This window comes from Chelonia mydas, chromosome 1 (assembly GCF_015237465.2).
Source record: "Chelonia mydas isolate rCheMyd1 chromosome 1, rCheMyd1.pri.v2, whole genome shotgun sequence".
NCBI lineage: Eukaryota > Metazoa > Chordata > Testudines > Cheloniidae > Chelonia > Chelonia mydas.
The window spans coordinates 276,172,475-276,192,438 of NC_057849.1; the positions used below are offsets into that span (position 1 = coordinate 276,172,475).

A 19,964-nucleotide genomic window follows, 5' to 3' on the forward strand; every position below is an offset into this window, starting at 1 on the left:
AGCTTCCTCACCCATGATTTTAGATTCAACATTTCTCCTGTATTCTTCTTCACAGTTTCTCTTGCTTGATATTTCCCTTCCTGTACCACCTTGTTTTTCAATGTAGTTACAAAATTTCTGTATTAAGTATAAAGTTCACTTTATTATCAGGAAATGATATTTTGGAAATATGTAAAACATAATAGTCACTTACCAGGTATAGCAAGGTGTAGCTATCACTTCTCCGGACAGATACTCCCAATCTTTCCAGGTACATGGACAACTATCAGGAACATAACATTTCCCTTTATGCTCTGCCATCCTTCAAAATAGAAAACAAATCATTGTTTAAAGTGAAAATCCAAGTACGTGAGCTTAAACTAACCACCGAAAGCACAGTTTTTCAGCTGTGGTCAATAGAACATTGCTGGTCACTGGAGAACTTTCTGGTGGTCCAGAGAGCTGGCTGGTCACATTGTGCTGCCTTCTTACCTCCAGCTGCTCAGCTACATGAAAGAACAGCTAAAATATACTACATGCTTTCCTGATATTATGCTCTAGGAAAGCAATTGCTGTAGCTGCTGTTGTGGCTGAGTGGGGAAGTGGTTCATGCAAATGAAAATAGATGCCATCCACACTACAAATCAGTTTGAGGATCCTTCACTTAAAAATTTAAACAAAGTTCACAGTAATGTTTTCCCAGTATTATCACCAGCATTAAGGATGAGTTTGGTTGTTTTTTTTTTCAAATGAAGTAATAAGATGTGATGGGTATTCGGGTACCCAGGACTGAGAGTCACCTTGTTACCCTCTACTTCCAAGAAGAGGAAGTCTTGTTTGCACTTAGCTCTCTAACACCAGCAACCTGTTAGCCACTCAAGCATTCTTCTCTGGGCTATGCCAGCCTTTACTTTGCCTTGCAGGTTAACAACAGGTGCATCCCAGTCCCTGAGTCCCTTTGAAGCAATCCCCTGCGATAGCCAACCCGACACTGGCTACTCACAGAAATACCAGCTTTGCTGAGCCTAAGGGAACATTATACACAGAGCTTGTAAGATTCAGCTCAGAACCATCCCTTTGCTTAACACCACAGCACTGAGATATATTTATAGTGAAAACAAGAATAAGATCATCATCAAAGATTAGAGATTAAGCAGATAGTAGTAAGGATATTGGAAACAAATCATAGAATCACAGAAATATAGGACTAGAAGGGACCTAAGCAGGTCATCTAGTACAGTGCTCTGCACTGAGGCAGGACTAAATATTATCTAGACCATCCCTGACAGGTGTTTTTCTAACCTGTTCTTAAAAATCTCCAATGATGGAAATTCCACAACCTCCCTTGGTAATTTGTTCCAGTGCATAACTACCCTTACAGTTAGGAAGTGTTTCCTACTGTCTAAACTAAATCTCACTTGCTGCAATTTAAGCCCATTACTTCTTGCCCTGACCTTGCCCAGTGGTTAAGGAGAACAACTTATCACCCTCCTCTTTTTTACAACCTTTTATGTACCTGAAGACTGTTATCAAGTCCCCACTCTGCCTTCTCTTCTCCAGCCTAAACAAACTCAATTTCCTCAATCTTCCCTTATAGGTCATGTTTTCTAGACCTTAAATCAGTTTTGTTGCTCTGCTCTAGACTTTCTCCAATATGTCCACATCTTTCCCAAAGTGTGGTGACCAGAACTGGAAACAATACTCCAACTGAGGCCTTATCAATGCCAAGTAGAGTGGAAGAATTGCATCCTGCTTACAACACTCCTGCTAATACATCCCAGAAGGATGTGCACTTTCTTGGCAACAGTATTACATTATTGACTCATATTTAGTGTGTGATCCACTATAACCTCCAGATCCTTTTCTGCAGTACTCCTTCCTAGGCAATTTCCATTTTGTATTTGTGCAGTTGATTATTCCTTCCTATGTGTAATACTTTGCTCTTGTCCTTATTGAATTTCATCCTATTTATTTCAGATCATGTCTCCAGTTTATCCAGATCATTCTGAATTTTAATCCTATCCTCCAAAGTACTTGCAAACCCTCCCAGCTTGGTATCGTCCACAAACTTTAAATGTACTCTTTGCCATTATCCAAATCATTTATGAAGCTATTGAATAGAACCAGACCCAGGGCAGAGCCCTACAGGACCCCACTCTATATGCCCTTCCAGCTTGATTGTTAACTATTGATAAGTACTCTCTGAGTACGTTTTTCCAGCCAGTTGTGCACTTGCCTTACAGAAGGTTCATCTAAGCTATATTTCTCTAATTTGTTTATGAAAAGGTCATGTGAGACAGTATCAAAAGCCTTAAAGTAGAGATATATCACATCTACTGCTTCCCCTCTATCCACAAGGCTTATTATCTGTCAAAGAAGGATATTAGGTTGGTTGACATGATTTGTTCTTGACAATTCCATGTTGACTGTTACTTATCACCTTTTGTTCTTCTAGGTGTTTGCAAATTGATTGCTTGATTATTTGCTCCATTATCTTTCCAGGTAATGAAGTTATGCTGACTGGTTTATAGTTCCCTGTGTTGTCCTTATTCCCCCTTTTATAGATAGGTACTATATTTTCCCTTTTCCAGTCCTCAGGTACATATAAAACAAAATCATAACACACTTGCAAGAGACTAAACTTAATTAATAGGTTAACCTCCTGTCTAAAGAAGCGTATCTCACCCAAAGTCCTTTTCAGCATTTTCAGCTAGCTGAGATCCCATTTTCCTAAATGTAAACAGGAGCAGGATGACAGAGTATCTTCTTTATTCCCCAAATACAGCCCGGCAAACCTTTGAAGTGCATCTCAAGATAAGGTTCTCTTCCCCAGCTGTGTTCCTCTACCTGTTAGTTCCTATCTGAAATTCTGCATTCAGCTCAGACAGATATTGTGAATGAGACAATACTTAAATTTACATTTAAACAACCAGACAGATGGACACATATCTCTTATCTGACAGAAAAGCTGTTTTGCACATCTGATGGTGACCAGTACCTTAGAAAAGATTTTAAAACTTTTCAGTATATATATACATACACACACACACACACACACACACATTGCTGCTTTCATAATACTTGCACTTATATTTCACAAAAATATTAATAACCAGTATGACTGGTCTTTCCTTTGAGACCAGAACATACATACCAGAATCAGGATATTCTTGTACCCATTTGTCAGTTGACATTAAAGGGTTCTTCGGTCACATAAGATATAAAACTAGTCTATTGTTTTTTTTAACTCAATGGCAGGGAGAAAGTCTTTAATAATGGGGTTTTCTTTTTAAAAATTAAACAGAATTGTTCACAATTAGAAGGAGGGTAAAGATTAGCCTCTGTTCATTATTATTTCTTGTTCCTCAACATCTCTTCCTAACACCTGACTATATCAACTGAGGCTAGCACTAGTGCCTTACAATTGCAAATCTATAATAAGTCTGTTACCTTCCCAGGACTTTCTTTAAGTCCCACTCCATCTAAACTGGATATCAATAACATTTTTTTCTGTAAAAACAGAAATAATTTCTAACCCAAATATTTTGGAGATAACACTATTCTATTCTGATTTTGGACTAGAAAAGAAAATTGACCCCTGTGTGCCTGAACAGTACAAGGAAATACAGAAACATAATTTACCACTAATTATGCACTAAATATGAATTTATTTTCCATGTAACAAAGTGAATGCTTAATCTTTAACTAAATCAACCAAGATTTTAATGTTTATCATCACAGTTTCATCCAACACAATCTGAGATGGATTATGGTGGTTAAAACAGGTAAACAGAGTCACATCGTTTTATATCTGTAGTACCTTTGGCCTTTTCAACATATATCAACTGTATGTCAGTGTGGCAGATTTGGAACTGCCTGTACAATTAATACTGTATTGTGACCAGGATATTGTGATGTGTTTTGCATCCGTATGTTGAGTTAATTTAATAGCATGATTTTCAGGAAATGCATCCAAGAAGGGGGGCAGGAGTGGATCTGGATATACATTTTGCACCAAATACTTGAGAGACAAGGCAAGAACCATTTTCTTCGATGCTCTGGCTCAACCTCTTGTGGAGATCACCGGACAGATCCCCCAGAAGGTAAGACTGGCCTGCCTAGGGCTCTAAGGGAGGTAGAAATAAATGGAGACCTTTTGTTGTGTTAAAATCCTTTTCTCTTATGTATGCTTTGTTATGCTTTGTTCCTATGGCTAAATAAATATATTTATTATATTAGCTTCCCAGTCAGACTAGCTAGGGTACACACAGCTGATGCACAGGGTCCTGTACTCTAGGACCTGATCTAAGATTGGGAGAGCAGCAGGATTCTGTGAAGAAAAGGTAAGGCATGAGGCCTAGCACCTGTGGGGGGGTGCACTCACAGAGACAACAGAAAGGGTCAGTGATACAGCTATTCAGGTAACCATGACAATCACTATTTTACATCCCAGGAAAAACACAGCATGATAGATTCAAATGTTTGCAAGCAAAACAGAAGAAGGCAATTTACAAATTGAACTATCTGAAGAAAAAAAGAAGATAGTATGCAGGGGGTCCCTGTGGAGGAAAAGTATTCCTGTCCCTCTGGCTCTACTAAACACTCTGACTTACACTTACCCTGGGGGGCAGATACAACCACTTGCACATGGAGGTGATGGCACACAGGTGAAGTTCATGGCAAGGTTTGCACAGGAGATCTCACAGTTCACACCAGCTGCTGGTAAGCCAGGCACTGAATATCTGCAGTCATAGTAGATTTTTCCTTCAGGGCACGTGTGAACTTCAAATGTAAAATGCAAATTGAATGAAATCAGCTGCTCCTTTGCACTGAAAGTTTCTAATTCTTTTAGTTCACAATTTATTTTTAAAAATATTGTAATTAATAAAATATACTATTTAAACTAAATGCATTTTGTATGTGTTCAACTGCAGTTAAACTGAAAATTTGCATTTTTGTTTATATTCTATGTAATTATTTCATTAAGAATATCTATTAACTAAGGTCCAAAATTGAAAACTTCAGTGCCTAAAGTTAGGCATCTAAATCAAGGCACCAAGGACCTGCTCCACAGCCTATTATAGTCAATTACCAATCACTTCAGTGTGCTTTGGATCAGCCCTTAATGAAGTGGCTTGATTTTCAGAGGTGTTGAACACTCACAAATTCCAGCAGAAATCCAACTGAAACTTCACCTGCTCTGCACCTCTGAAAATCAGGTTTCTTCCTTTAGATGTTTTAATATGGAATTTGGGGGGTTAATTTTAGGCACCCATGTTTGAAAATTGTGGCCTATGTCTTACAAGAGGTGCTTTTAAAAATTCTGCTTAAGTGACTTAGGAATACAAGTTGTATTGAAAGTCAGTTAGATCAAGATAAGTAACTCTAGACTGAAAAAATAATTTTCATAAATAGTGGTGATATTTAGCATCTGATGAGATGTATATGAATATAAAAAAGCAAATGAATGAATACTCGACAGCAAACATTTTTCCTGTGAAACTGTAAAATAAGACAAGAATATAAATCACCTGCAGTTGTAGCAGTTTCAGTGCATTTCATGGTTCCATTCAAACACTGGCTGGTGTAAAGAAAACAAACCATCTTTATTCCAGGAAAAAATAAATCACACAACAGCTGTGTACGTGAGAAAACAATTTAGCAATTACATAGCACTCAAAAACACTACCTAATTTAAACAATCTAAATCAAGAGGGGAATGATCATTAAACTTTAGAAATCTAAATCTGTCCACAATTCTGTGTGTAACTTATTTATATTGATTCAGGAACTGGGTGTCTCAGGGTATTTATTGGTAATGTGATACAGGCCTACTGTGCACATGCATAGGCCCCCATTTTAGAGAAATAACAGGAGACAGCTGGGGCGGGGGGGACTAATCGGCACAACAGTGCAACACCACTCGCTTAAATTTGGCCTAGCCACCCCCGTCATGATGGAGCCAAACCTCAGCAGCATTGCGGCCTAGTGCGCTGGGTCACACCCCCTTCACTGAAGTTTGGCGTGGCCACCTCTCTGTCATAATAGGTGGGCGGCCACACCCAACTGATCAGCCTAAACCCTGGGTCTCTCAACACCACTTATTGAAGTTTGGCAGCCACACCAAACCTGAGCAGAGTGGGGACAAGTGAGTATGAAGCAAGTGGAGCTGGACAGCCAGGATCAGGAGGAGCCACCCGAGCTCAGAATGGGAGTGGAGGGCTGAGCCGGGGGGGACACAGGGAAGAAAGGGCAACTTTGAGTGGCTAAGAAAATCCCAGAAGAGATGGGTGAGGTTGAGTTGTTGGCTGGCTGTGGGGTGACTGAGGAGTGTTGGGGGGGGGGGGGGTCTGTAGGGTGAGATGGGTTGTGGCAAGTAGGGGGCAATGGGGCACGGTGAAGTTGGGGCGAGTGGCGAATATTGAGTGGTGGTGGGATGAATTGTTTCTTTGGGTTTATGAGTTCTTTGTTAAGAATATATTAAATCCAATTTCTTTCAAGATTTCCTTTTCCAACATTGAAATAAACACGGATCTTGAAGCAGTTAGGCCCTGATTCTGAATTAAGAACCACACAGGCATAGGGGTCTGTTCATACAATTCTACTAGCAGGATCAGGGCCTGAGTGAGTCAAAGATTAAACACTTAATACCAAAACCTACCAGGAGCCTGACTGTGTGGGCAGGATTTCCCCAGGCTGGAAGGTTCTGCCTTTGTAATAACAACGACAGCTAGATCTGTGAAAACAAAGCTTATGCATATGGGTATGAAAACTATATGAAATAGGATATAAGGATATTTACTCTTCAGATCCTAACTAAGTTGGATAAACACGCAGTTTAATTCTCTAACTGATCTGCTTATTTATATTTACAGTGCAAGCTTAACCTAAGGCAAGACTTAGGGGGTGAAATATTGGCCCTATTGAAGTCAATGGGTATTTTGCCATTGACTTCAATTGGGCCAGGATTTCACTCATATCCTGTAATGATCTTCAAATTACTTATTTGCTGTTTCTGTGTGTTGCAGCCTCACAGAAAGCAGCTTTTCTTCCTGGTTACAGGATGAGTATGGCAGGATGCAGCCTGACTTAGGAACATAGGAATTGCCATACTGAATCAGACTCAAGTTTCATCTGGTGTAGTATCCTGTCAGACAGTGGCCAGAACCAGACACTTCAGAAGACAGTATAAGAACCACTCAGAAAGCAGCTGTGGGGTAATCAGCTTCCCACATTGATTTCTAATAGTTAGAGATTGGCTAAAACCAAAAGGTTTGCTGTCCTTTCCAAAACTGTTATTGTCATTAATTGTAACAACTCTGGATATTCTTGATAACCATATAAACTTCCAGTCCCTTTTTTGAATCTTATTAAGTTCTTGGCCTCAATGACTTCCTGTGGCAATGAGTTCCACAGTTAATTACATTCTGTGTATGAAGGTATTTCTTTTTATTGATTGTGAACTTCCCACCTTATAATTTAATTGAATGTCTCCTTGGGCTTCTGTTATGTGTAATGGAGAACAGAAGTTAAAGATCCACCTTCTCTATTATTTGATACACCTCTATCACATCGCCTCTCATTTGTCTCCTTTCTACTGTAAACAATCCCAGTCTTTTCAATCTCTCTTCATATGAGAATTTTTCCATGACCTTGAACATTCTCGTTGGTCTTCTCTGAACCAGTTACAGATCTGCAAAATCTTTTTTTAAGATTGGGTGACCAGTACTGCAAACAGTACTCCAGGAGAGGCTACACCATTGATTTATATAAGGGCATTATGATAGCAAATAATATAAAACTATCTCTTTCCTTATGAATTCTAACATTTGGTAGCTTTTTTTGACTGCTGCTGTGCATTGAACAGAGGTCTTCAATGAGCTGTGTACAGTGACACTGAGGTCTCTTTCTTGAGCCGATATAGTTAATGTAGAACCTTGTAAGGTGTACGTGTAGTTTAAATGTTTCCCTCCAATGTGCATTACTTTAAATTTTCTGACACTGAATCAGTAAATCACTTGTCTTGTTGGCCATCCGTCACCAATTACACTATCAGCAGCCAATAACTGGTTCAGTAATAGTGGTGGAGAAAGGGGAACACAAAATGAGATGCAAGAAAGAGTTCTATTTTTAAGTCTTGCTGCAAAGCGACAAACACGGTATATTCAAAACAATGTAATATGACTTACACTGGCACACAAAAGTTGATTGATTCTTCAAAGTATTTTCCATCAGGGCAATTGCATCCTTCAGCACAGTCGTCATTACAGACATGCGGGGCAGAAAGGGAAGAACAGGAGTGTCCGCAAAAAGAAGAGCACCGATGATACAGCATACCACTTCGGCACACTAGAGCTAGGGGGGAAACAGCATCATCTTATGAGGTTGCAATAAATACACTGAGATACATTTATGACAGTGTGAGATAACACAGTAAGATGTACTGTCCCAAATTGCCACAGAGATGTGCTGGGGTTTAGTCACGTGATTCTCAGCTAAACCTCAGCCCAACTCTGATTTCAAGTGTGTTAAAAATGTCTTGGCTTCACTCATTTTGAGGCTTTAAATGATTAAACTCAGGACGCCTTTTTGTTAAGAAAAACCCTTGAAAAAGTCTGTGTGTTTCAAAGTATATTCAATATATTTCAGTTTCTAGGGGAGAGGAAGAATGATGCAGTGGTTAGGGTGTTAGCCAATGATTTGAAAGATCTGGATTCAAGTCCCTGCTCTACCTTCCATATCACGCTGTGACCACTTTCCCCTTCTTCCAAAAAGTGACACCCTAGGCACTGCAGCTGCATCTGCTGTGCATTATGTTTGTGTTTCAACATCCCAAAGCAGGATTCTAGCTTCTGATGCAAAGCAAAGATTTGTTCTATTTCAAAGAATTTCTCATCATTCCCCATTTCTAAAACTATTCTTCTTTTGCAAATGTTACTCACCGCAGTATGAAACATGAGATCTGAAATCAATAGCAATTCCATGCTTGCCACAGATATAGGCATAGTGTGCAAGTGCATTACACAAACAGCTGCTTCCACATTTACAGGCATCAAAACGGCACAGCTGGTAGTATAATCCTGGACTGACGTATGGGTGACATGGAGCAAAAAGTTCTTGATTGATGATATCACAGTGGGATGCATAGCCAACTAAGGGAAGGCAACATTTTCTTTTTTGGCAATACCCATGATAATATAGCAATCAAAAATAAATAGCAAAGAGTATCAACAACACACCAATTCATACAACTGTGCAATAAAAGCTTCTACATAAAGTAGTTCCATAAAATACTGTTATTTGTAAATGACGTAAATATTTCACCAATGAACTTTGCTTCAATAAAAATACGTAACTAAATAAAAATCTATATTGAGCTGAAGGAAACATGTAAATGGAAACAGAACACATTTCAAAAGCGTAAAGAAAGTCATTGAAAGTTTTGGGGGGTTGCAATGGCCAAACTTTTCTTGGCATGCAGGCTGGGCAGTTATTACAAATTGGAGCTTCGGGACACAAACGTTCCAAGACTACTGCTCTCTCCACATGCCACAAAGTGCTTCCTGGAGTTACTGACTTTTTGCTGGCCTTCCCATTGAAATTCTTATGCGGCACAAAATGCTCCATTATTTCTGCTTTGATGCTGAGCCTGTCTCATGCTTTCATTCATTTTATCTCATGGCATTAACAGAAACAGAGAGAAGCAGGTGACTGGATGCTTGGCTGTTACATGGTGGAATAGCTGCCACAGAAAAGACCACAGATGACCATTCCAACTGCATGGCTGAGACCTATGCCAGCCCACCACATGTGGCTTATTGCTGCACTTGGACCTCTTCTACAGTACTTTGATCCTTGGATTCCTAAAGATGACCATACTTGTCCTTTGAACTCAAATATGAAGGCTAAGAGCAAAGCAAACTCAGATCTTTGTTGTCTCTTGCCACTAACCACACCTCTCCCTGAGCCCTCCCACCTCTTAAACCCTCCTGGTCTGTCCTGGAGATGCCAGGAAGGCTCAGCTCTCTGATAACAAGCTTCCTGTTTTCCAGCTACGACCTCCCCAGCCAGCCACATCAACACCACTGTCCTTCTGCGTGCTATACTAGATGGCATCCATCGCCAGCCACCACCGCTGCTCTGCATCATCCACCCATACCGCTTTCCTGTATGAAACAGGGGGTGGAACTTGACAGCAGAGGGAGGCAGGGCAATCTTTCAGGCAGGCCAGAGGAAGGGAGAGGGTATCTTGGGGGGAACTGGGGAGATGACTCTAAACAAAAGTCCTAAAGTGGCCCCCTTGCATTGGCCACAGATAACCACAGCACTCTAGAAAACTGCCCAGCCCTGAAGATATAAAACGCCTTAGGATTCACTAGCTTCCTAAAAGTTAAAGATTATTCTGGGATCAGTCCTGTAGTCTTTACTCAGGGCTCAATTCCATTGGTTTCAGTGGAGGTAAGGCCTCATTAAGGACTTGAAGATTATATCCAAAAACATTAAAAATACTAAATCCAAATTATACCTGGGGATAAGGCACAATCCCCGTGAGCTACACATGCGTATCAGAGAGGAGACCTAACAGCCTTCAGATCTGCAAAACATGCTTATATTTCTTAAAAGGAAACATAAGCACATCCAAAATTAAGTAATCACCTTTGCATATGCCAACAGTTATTTCAGTTTGGCTGTTAAGGACATTAAACACACCAAAGGAAAGGGTTTGCAAAAAAAAAAAAATCAGTGTGTGTCTAAAACTGAAGTTACACTAATACCCACAGATAATCTGTAAGTAACAATGACGTTCAGGCAGCATAGAGAAAACAAAATACTGCTCTAGTAATGTGGTTAAGATAAATCTAAATCAAAATTCCAAAAGTGAGACCATACCGTTTTGTTGATTAACATTGCAAGGATCAACCACAGGAACGTTGACAGGCGCAAAACAAGCTGAGGAAACCTTCCATGCATTGGCATGAAGCTGAGGGGTTCCTTCAATCATCCCTGCTGGAGAACTGAAGGGAGAAGGAAAGATAAAGCAAAAGATCAGCACTGCCTGGTAGAAGGGCTTCTCACATAGACTAGTTATTAATATTGTCTTTGCATTTGTTCAGATCTCTCTTGCACATCCATTGATTCCACACCACAGTCGAATTATCCTGTCACTGCACTTTGTTTCAGAATCTTTGTAAAGGAATGAAATGAACAGAACTCTCATGAAAACATTTTCCTTTACAACTGGCAAATACTACCTTTGAAAGTATAATGGCTATTCAGTGTGCCTGGTATAGGTACATAAACATTTTTGAAAGTTAAGTATACTTAATCAAGGCCTGTCCAGTGTTCTTTGCATTATTACAAACATTTATAACATCTTTACCAACTCTGTCTTATAAATTCTTTATAACATTAAAACCAAGAAAACAAATATGAGAGATGAATCCTCTTTCGGGTTTCCTGCCTCCATTTGTCAGGCTTGCTCCAGCAAATAATAACAGCCACTAACTCTTATTTAGCACTTTTCATAAGTAGATCTCTAAGTACATTACAAAAGGAGGGCATTAGTATTATCCCCACTTTACAAATGGTGAAACTGAGTCACAGAGAGGTGAAGTGACTTGCCCAAGATCTCCTCACAGGCCAGTGGAAGACCTGGGAATAGAACCAAAGTCTCCTAAGACCTGCTCAACCACTGGGCCACTTGCATGGATTTTGAACCAGAAAAAATCTAATGTATGGATTTTGAACCAGAAAAATCCAACACAGTGCAGAAAGAATGACAATTTGAGAGTATGGAATATAAATTTAGGGAGGGATTTTCAAAAGCATTCAGTGTTGGCCTGATTCCCTTTGAAGTCAGCTTTATTACGGACATCAAGGGAGACAAGTTTTGACAAAAAGTGGAGAGCTGTTAAAAAAAATCTACCCTTAAAGTACACTTTTGTGGATTTCAATGGGAATTTGTTTATGTTTATGCCTGTCTTTAAAAAGAAAAACGTTGCATAACTGACCAATTTTATTATTAAATGCAAATCAAATCACTTTGTAAAAAAATGATCTAAAAAGGAAGGACAAGGTTCAGATCTAAGTATAAAATGTGTAATATTCTTTTTCACAACATATTCAAAGGCATTAACTTTTTAAAATAAAAGTTTCTCTCATCAGCTCCTAAGCTGCTGGAGCAATCACGTGGCCCATAAACTCTTGCCTGTGATACCCAAGGTAACCCCAGGGCCCAAGCCCCAACCTAAGTAACAGACACTAACTGTTGTTGTGGACATGCATATAAATGTAAGCTGCTTCCTCTGAGAAAATGAATCAAAATGAGTCCTGCTGTCTCTACTGGCTCAGCAAGTCAAAGAACCTCAAACATGTAAGCAAATTCACCATTCAAACAAGCAGTCTCCACATTTTTTAGCCTTCATAAAGGTATAATAAAAGTCAGGTTCAGCTTCAGCTAATATTTTACTGATGCAGAAATGTCTAACCTCACTTCAACCCTAAGCAACTGCATTCATTGGATGAGCCATGAGTGAGAGCAGAATTTGGCCACTGCTACAACTCACGTGTTTAGTGAAGCATCAAAAAGGCTGACAAATAGCCAGTTCTCAATGATGTTTTAATTTTGTATTCAATATGTCAAACAAATCTACTTTCTATAAAGAATTGTGATAGAGTTTGAAGGATTTTCAGGAAGGTATAGAACAGGGATCGGCAACCTTTGGCAAGTGGCCTGCTAGGGTAAGCCCCCTGGCGGGGCGGGCCAGTTTGTTTACCTGCCGCGTCAGCAGGTTCTGCTGATCGCAGCTCCCACAGGCCTCAGTTCGCCGGTCCAGGCCAATGGGGGCTGCGGGAAGTGGCAGCCAGCATATCCCTCGGCCTGTGCCGCTTCCCACAGCGCCCATTGGCCTGGAACAGCAAACCACGACCAATGGGAGCCGCGATCAGCCGAACCTGCGGATGCAGCAGGTAAACAAACCAGCCCGGCCAGCCAGGGAGCTTACCCTGGTGGGCCACGGGCCAAAGGTTGGTGATCCCAGGTACAGAAGTAGGACTAAAGGAAAGAGGAAAGGATATCCTTCGTGATTAAGGATTCTTCTTGTTTAAAGTTGTGCCAATCCTAATAACATTTAAGGAAAAAAATCAAGCAATAATGTGTTTGGAAATCAAGGGAGGATGGTAGCAGTATTGGATACTGCATTTTTCCTGGCTCTGATGCCCTGTGCTGATGGTTTGGATGCAAAGGAGCTACCAGGAAATACCAGGAATAACATGATTCAATACACAGATGACATGTTAATCTTTCTTAAAAAGGAGGACGGCATACAGTGATTTACAGAGTAGTTTCTTGCCATGCCATGGTCAAGAAATAAGTCAGTATGGTCACAGAAAGGCTGTTTTCCTTTGTTAAAAAAAAAATCCTATTTAATCCATAAATCAAATGAGAACAAAATGTTTTACAAAAAAAAAGTGAATCTGCAAAAAAGTGAATCTTATTTATTGGTAAGAGTATACCAACTTCATCCCACCAACAGAGAGCCATGAAATGACTCAAGATCCCATCACCTGGACTTCTCACTACCTTCCTGGTGCTGCAACCCCAATACAACCAAGAAATAAAGAAATTGTTAATCCTTTTGTGCTGGTGTTTCCCAGTAAATCCGTCGCCAGCAGTGGACTTCATGCAAGGAAATCTGACCTCCGGCGCCAAGGAGTTAAACGACAATACAAAACCTGACTTCTGTTAAATATTTGTTTTACTCAGTTTGGGAATGAATCATCTCTCTGTCCTCTGAAACCCCTGTAGTAATTCCTGTAGAGTGCTGTCACTAAATCTAGCAGAGAGGATAAAGATGCTGCTAAACTCAACCAAGCTGCTCAATGGATTTTTTCTGTTTGACTAATGATAAGTATGTTAACTAATATGCTCTCTGGCAAATATAACAGCGCGATCATGATCTTGGCAGACACAGATCTGACCTCTGCCAATTCAAATCACAGACAAGATGTCACAGACTAAAACAATCCCTTGATCAATTCAGAGCCTACATTTTAAATACAAACTAGAGAAACACAATATAGCTATATTCTATATATTAAATGTATTCTGTATATTAGATAAATCTCTAGTTGTTCATTTTTCTATGACTGCACTGTCATAATCATTTACATTTATATATTGTCTTGCATCCAAGCATCGCAAAACACTTTGCAGACATTAGTGAGTTAAGCAATTTCACTGTGAAGTAGATAAGTTATAATCACTATTTTACACATAATACAGTGCAGAGGTGAAATCCTCATCCCACTGAAGTCAAAGGGAGTTTTTTCATTGACTTCAATAGGGCAGAATTTCACATTAGGGATCCTGACTTCCAGGCCCCTTCTCTAATCACCAGATAACACTGTGTCTCTGTAAAACTGATGCATTTCACGGGGGGGGGGGGGGGGGGGGGGGGGGGGGGGAGGGGGATCACAAACACCTTGATTCTTAAGAACTTGACAGAGAAATAACCACCGCATAGGGTATTGAGTGAACCAATTTAATGTTAAAAAAGAAAGTAGCTGAGATTCTTGTAATTAAACTCAAGTGTTTTTGACTGATTGGTTTACCAGAATATGAAAGTGTTAGTGAAATGATCGTGTCAACTGGTTAAATTTATCTGAATATTTCACCTGTTATTAAATTCAATCTAGACATATATAAAACAAACTTACAGAAAATCATCTCTTAAGTTCCCATTAAAAGTTCCACATAGACCTAGTGTTCTTCTTTTCCAGCTGGTATTGACTTGTATATATAGTCTCTCCCCATCTTTAGCAAATTGAATCTTTAAACCAAATCTAGTTTTCAGCTGCACAAACAAAGAAGACAGGTTCCGAATTTCAATGTCCTCTGCACATAACAGAAAAAAAAATGTAAGTCATTTTTCCTTGGTTGAAATATTTCCATACAGAAACCAGCTCTATGGTTTTAAATGTTTCAACTTTAAAAACAAACAAAAAAACTTTGAAAAGTATAGAAATGCAATTAATGGACTGTACACAACCTCAGAACACTCCAAATATCCCTGCCCACCCTGCACCAAAACTAATGGAGACAACCGTGTACCACACTATGACAGGCCCAACTGTGGTTCACTACTCTGTGACAGCAACTCTTCTCAGGCCTGGCATACTCACTACGCCCAACTGACTATGGTTATAATCGGTATCTATAAGGTGTCATGTAATTTTCCATTGGAAAATTAATAACTCACTAATCATTAATATTCTTGTGCGATATATGTACGTGGTATGCATTAAGAGTTATGGATATATGCTGTTTAAACCCTGCATGTCAGGTGGAGTGGGCAAACAGGTCTGTCCTAGACAAATGAATATGTATTTGCTTCTCTGACCAGCCCTGTTGTCAGGCAGAGACAAGGAAGGCCCATTTACATATTAGTTAAACTAAACTATTAAGTGGAGGGAGGAGATAGCTTCCAGCAGAAAAGAAATACTTTATCTGGGATATAAAGACAGGGGGCCTGAACCTTAAGTGATAAGCAATTGAATCAACAGACTGTATACAATATTACAGTATTATAAGTGTATCGAGTGAGGTGTTTTATGAAAGCCTATGACACACTAGTGATTAATAGCATTGTAAAAAATCATCTTGAACAAAGCCTGTACCTTGTTAGATTAGGTTTTAAACTTCTAGATGCGTGTTTTCACTTTTATTTGTTTGTAACCATTTCTAAATGTATTTATTTTAGTTGGCATCACTTAACCTATGTCCTATTGTTACTAAATGTTTTATTTTCATTATAAACCTACTCCGTGTTGTGTTTGCAGGGAAGGATATATTTATCCCAGTGAAGTTAATAAGATTTAATGTGCTTTTGTCTCTTTAAAGGAGCAAACAAACCTTATTATTTCTCTGAGTTGTCCAGGAGAGGGCTGGACGCTTCAGGGCACATGGTTTTGGAGAAATTCAGGAATGGGAGTGCATTGGGGTGACCTTGCTGGTTGTAACCAAGGCTGGTGGAAGGCAGAGTGTGGCGGCAGACAGACTGCTGAGGTCAGAAGTGCTGAACCAAGGCTGTCTAGTACGCGCGCGCGCACACACACACACACACACACAGGGTGTGACCTGCATGTTTGTAGGCTAGCTGTGAGCGTTCCAGGCTGGGAGCTACAGCAGCAAAACATTTTAAAGCACCCAGGGCTGCAGAGCACATGGTGACACAACCCCAACTGGTTTGGATTGCACCCCCAAACCCTGTGACAACCATCTTCAACACTGACAAAATGAACCCAATGCCACAACTACAGTGTACCATAATCAGCATAAAAATGTATGCATCACCTTCCTGTACATGTCAGCTACTAGACCAGAGACCATTCTCCCTTCTTTGACAAGACAGCAACAACATCATCATGCCTCTGGTGAGAACAACAACAGTTCCACTGAGGACAGAGTTAAGGCATAGCGAGCAGATCGAGGGACGTGATCGTTCCCCTCTATTCGACACTGGTGAGGCCTCATCTGGAGTACTGTGTCCAGTTTTGGGCCCCACACTACAAGAAGGATGTGGATAAATTGGAAAGAGTCCAGCGAAGGGCAACAAAAATGATTAGGGGTCTAGAGCACATGACTTATGAGGAGAGGCTGAGGGAGCTGGGATTGTTTAGTCTGCAGAAGAGAAGAACGAGGGGGGATTTGATAGCTGCTTTCAACTACCTGAAAGGGGGTTCCAAAGAGGATGGCTCTAGACTGTTCTCAATGGTAGCAGATGACAGAACGAGGAGTAATGGTCTCAAGTTGCAATGGGGGAGGTTTAGATTGGATATTAGGAAAAACTTTTTCACTAAGAGGGTGGTGAAACACTGGAATGCGTTACCTAGGGAGGTGGTAGAATCTCCTTCCTTACAGGTTTTTAAGGTCAGGCTTGACAAAGCCCTGGCTGGGATGATTTAACTGGGACTTGGTCCTGCTTTGAGCAGGGGGTTGGACTAGATGACCTTCTGGGGTCCCTTCCAACCCTGATATTCTATGATTCTATGATTCTAAGGGAGAGTATGGATCTATTCCAGTATCTGCCAAAGACTCCCTGTGTGACTTTGGGCAAATCACTCAATCTCTGAACCTCAGCTTTCTCATCTGCAAAATGGGAATAGTACAACTTTCTTGATTCACAGGGGTGTTGTGAGATTAATTAACAGAGGTTTGTAAGGTGCATTGCAGTCTTTATACAGAATATGCTACCTAATAACTTTATTATTAATTATTATTATTACAACATTTCATATACAAACAAAAGCCCGATTCAAGACCCAGTCCACCTTCCTAATAAAACCCCTATAGTGGGCAATGGAAGTTTTACAATCATTGTATCCAATTATTATCCATAGTGGTTGGGCTCCCTGCAGTTGCAGACATCTTAAACACAGTATACCTTTGCAGCTAATTTACATAACATTATTTTGCATAACTGCAGTGAAAATGATTTAAGATGCCTACAGCTTCAGACAAAACACTTCAGTGTATAAGACTTTAAAATGTTCCTAGCTGATAGCCAAAACACCCAGCTATCCAGGGTTTAATAATATATCCTGGCTGTAATACCAAGATATTTGTCATAGACAAATATGTACCTTACAAGGATGTTCCACAAGGTAGTGAGGCTAAAAAGGTAGAGCTTCTTAACTACATTGCCAAACTTTCCTGTGCTTAAGCTTTAATGTTTTGGGGTGGATTTTTTTTAAGCATCATCTTGACTTTTGAATTCCTTGCCTCATATATTTGTCTTTGATAATTAAAATATTCTGCTGAGGGGTTTCCTCCCGAACCAACTAACTTACTTATACATATTCACAAACATCTTAACAAGTTTGTCTGAGAAGTGGACATAATCAGATGCTAGCTTCAACCTTAACTTCCGAGACACTAGAATCTCACTAGTTAATCCTCAGAACAACTCTCTGAGCCAGGTAAATATTATTTCACAGTTTTAAAAGTGGGGAAATTGAGACAGAAAGGTGAACTAACTTTCCCAATGTCACACAGCAAATTAATATCAGAGTCAACAGAGTATCAGAGCATTCTTAGCTCTCAAACCCATGCAGATGCCATTAAACCAAATTGTGCCTCATTTGCATTTTGGCTTGCAACATGTTCCAAGAAACTTTAATTAAGAAGGACCATCCCTTCAGCATCAAGACAATCCTGCAAAAAAAAATCAGAATGGCTGACATCTGTAGGTGTCCTTGGGAGTATAACACAGGGATTCTCCACCCCTACATAAAGTATTTCTAAAGTATACACAGCATTCCATAGGTTATTAAAATTAAGAAGGTTAAGTCTTTTAACAGTAGTTAGCACCTTTCATGGTTTGGGTCTCCCAAGGAATTATTTACTTGTACAAAAGTATAATAAAAAGCATTAGAAAATATGAAGGCAAGAATGTGAACTCTAATCCATGTTTTTCTTACCATTGAAGTTAAAACCCTGGCTAGGGCCAAACTGGATTTCACCATCCCTGGTAAGAGTCACTTGTTTACTCATATCATCTTCAAGAACTAGTGTTACGGACTGGATGCAGGCATGGTCGAGATTCTGAGTGAAAATGAATTTTATCAACAGACAGAAAGATACAAAGAGTGTTTTACTAACTCTGAATTAAATATCAGTTTGTTCATCCAAAAGTATGTTAAAATACTGTCAAGTATTTGACTTTTTCAAAAAGAATGAAATGAAAAGTTGAGGTTGCTCTTAACTCAGACCAATAACATATCCTGAACTCTTCAGCCACAAACTGATATTGATGGGTGTTTTAATATTTTTGTGGATTTTTTAAACATACTGTTCCAAGGAATGTGATATCCTATAAAATAACCACTAAGTGTCTCAGGCTGCTAAGAAATCTCTTTTACCTATCTGGCAGTATATTAAACCTATCAGTCCTGTCAGTAAAACTGTTTTTCTGTCTAAGACACCTGCTCAGGCTGGTGTAACCAAATATGTAGATACCTGTGTAATCATGCATGAATGAAAAGGTCTGTTGACTTAATCCCAGAAAGGCAGCAATTAATTTTACAAAGGCCAACAGCAATAATTGAAATAAAACACAGATCATGATCAAACTATATTTAGCTCCTCAATGTAAAAAGCAGAAAAACTGTTTCAATTTTATTTCTGACATTATTACTACTAAGCGTGCCTGGTTAATTTACTTTGGCTGGCTACATAAGATTACCTGAAATTTGTATGTACCCGTTTATCATCTCAAATTCAAGTGTGACCTTACCTGACCACATGGAGCTTTCTGTAAAGTGATTGTGAATTTGTCTTTCCCAGTGCCTTTTACCAGAATGTACTGACAAATCCCAAGAAAGGTATAATGACGACCATCAAACGTTGTGAAGTGAGAATCACCTACGATGGTGCACTCAGCTTGAGAGAAAGAATAACATTCAATAAATAGGAATGTTCATTTGCACATATCATATCATAGCCATATCATAGAGTCAGAGATGGAAAAGAGGCAATGCAGGAACATTTCCCTACCATATATTCTCAAGCACATTATCCAGCCTAGTTTAAATCTATCTAGCTATCATGATGTTTGGTGCCACATTTAATGCATGCAAAGTATCACATCTTACATTTCCATCAGAAACCACCTCATCAAATGCAGTTTTACATATGCAGCATCCCATAGGCACTGGTCACCATGGTATCTGAGAGCCCTCCCCCTTCAAAATAAGAAGAATTAATGCAAGACAAAGCCCAACAAGAAGACTGTATTCCACACCCCCTCTTCCCTCCTCCCCCATCCCACTCCACCTTCTATGAGGTTCCTGGAATACTTTTCCTCCTCTTTTCTCTGCATGTCAGAGAGAGACAAACAGTGACAGAGACAGAGAGAGCGTGCTTCTCCCTTTTATTTTCCTTTTCTTAGTTGTTGCTGTTGTGGGAAGGATAACTTAAAAGGCAA

At 39.6% G+C, this 19,964-nt stretch overlaps 1 protein-coding gene across 1 annotated transcript in view; it reads right to left on the reverse strand.

Annotated features, from left to right (window-relative positions):
* Positions 1 to 19,964, reverse strand: part of OTOGL (otogelin like) — a gene marked incomplete at its 5' end in the record, with an annotated part of 127,984 nt that overhangs the window by 87,655 nt on the left and 20,365 nt on the right. Inside the window, 10 exons of the mRNA XM_043546990.1 lie at positions 194 to 301; positions 4,599 to 4,761; positions 5,511 to 5,560; positions 6,641 to 6,715; positions 8,169 to 8,334; positions 8,922 to 9,131; positions 10,870 to 10,994; positions 14,698 to 14,875; positions 18,460 to 18,583; positions 19,275 to 19,420. Of these exons, the coding sequence (XP_043402925.1) occupies positions 194 to 301; positions 4,599 to 4,761; positions 5,511 to 5,560; positions 6,641 to 6,715; positions 8,169 to 8,334; positions 8,922 to 9,131; positions 10,870 to 10,994; positions 14,698 to 14,875; positions 18,460 to 18,583; positions 19,275 to 19,420 (1,345 nt within the window). The remainder of the gene's footprint in view (positions 1 to 193; positions 302 to 4,598; positions 4,762 to 5,510; positions 5,561 to 6,640; positions 6,716 to 8,168; positions 8,335 to 8,921; positions 9,132 to 10,869; positions 10,995 to 14,697; positions 14,876 to 18,459; positions 18,584 to 19,274; positions 19,421 to 19,964) is intronic.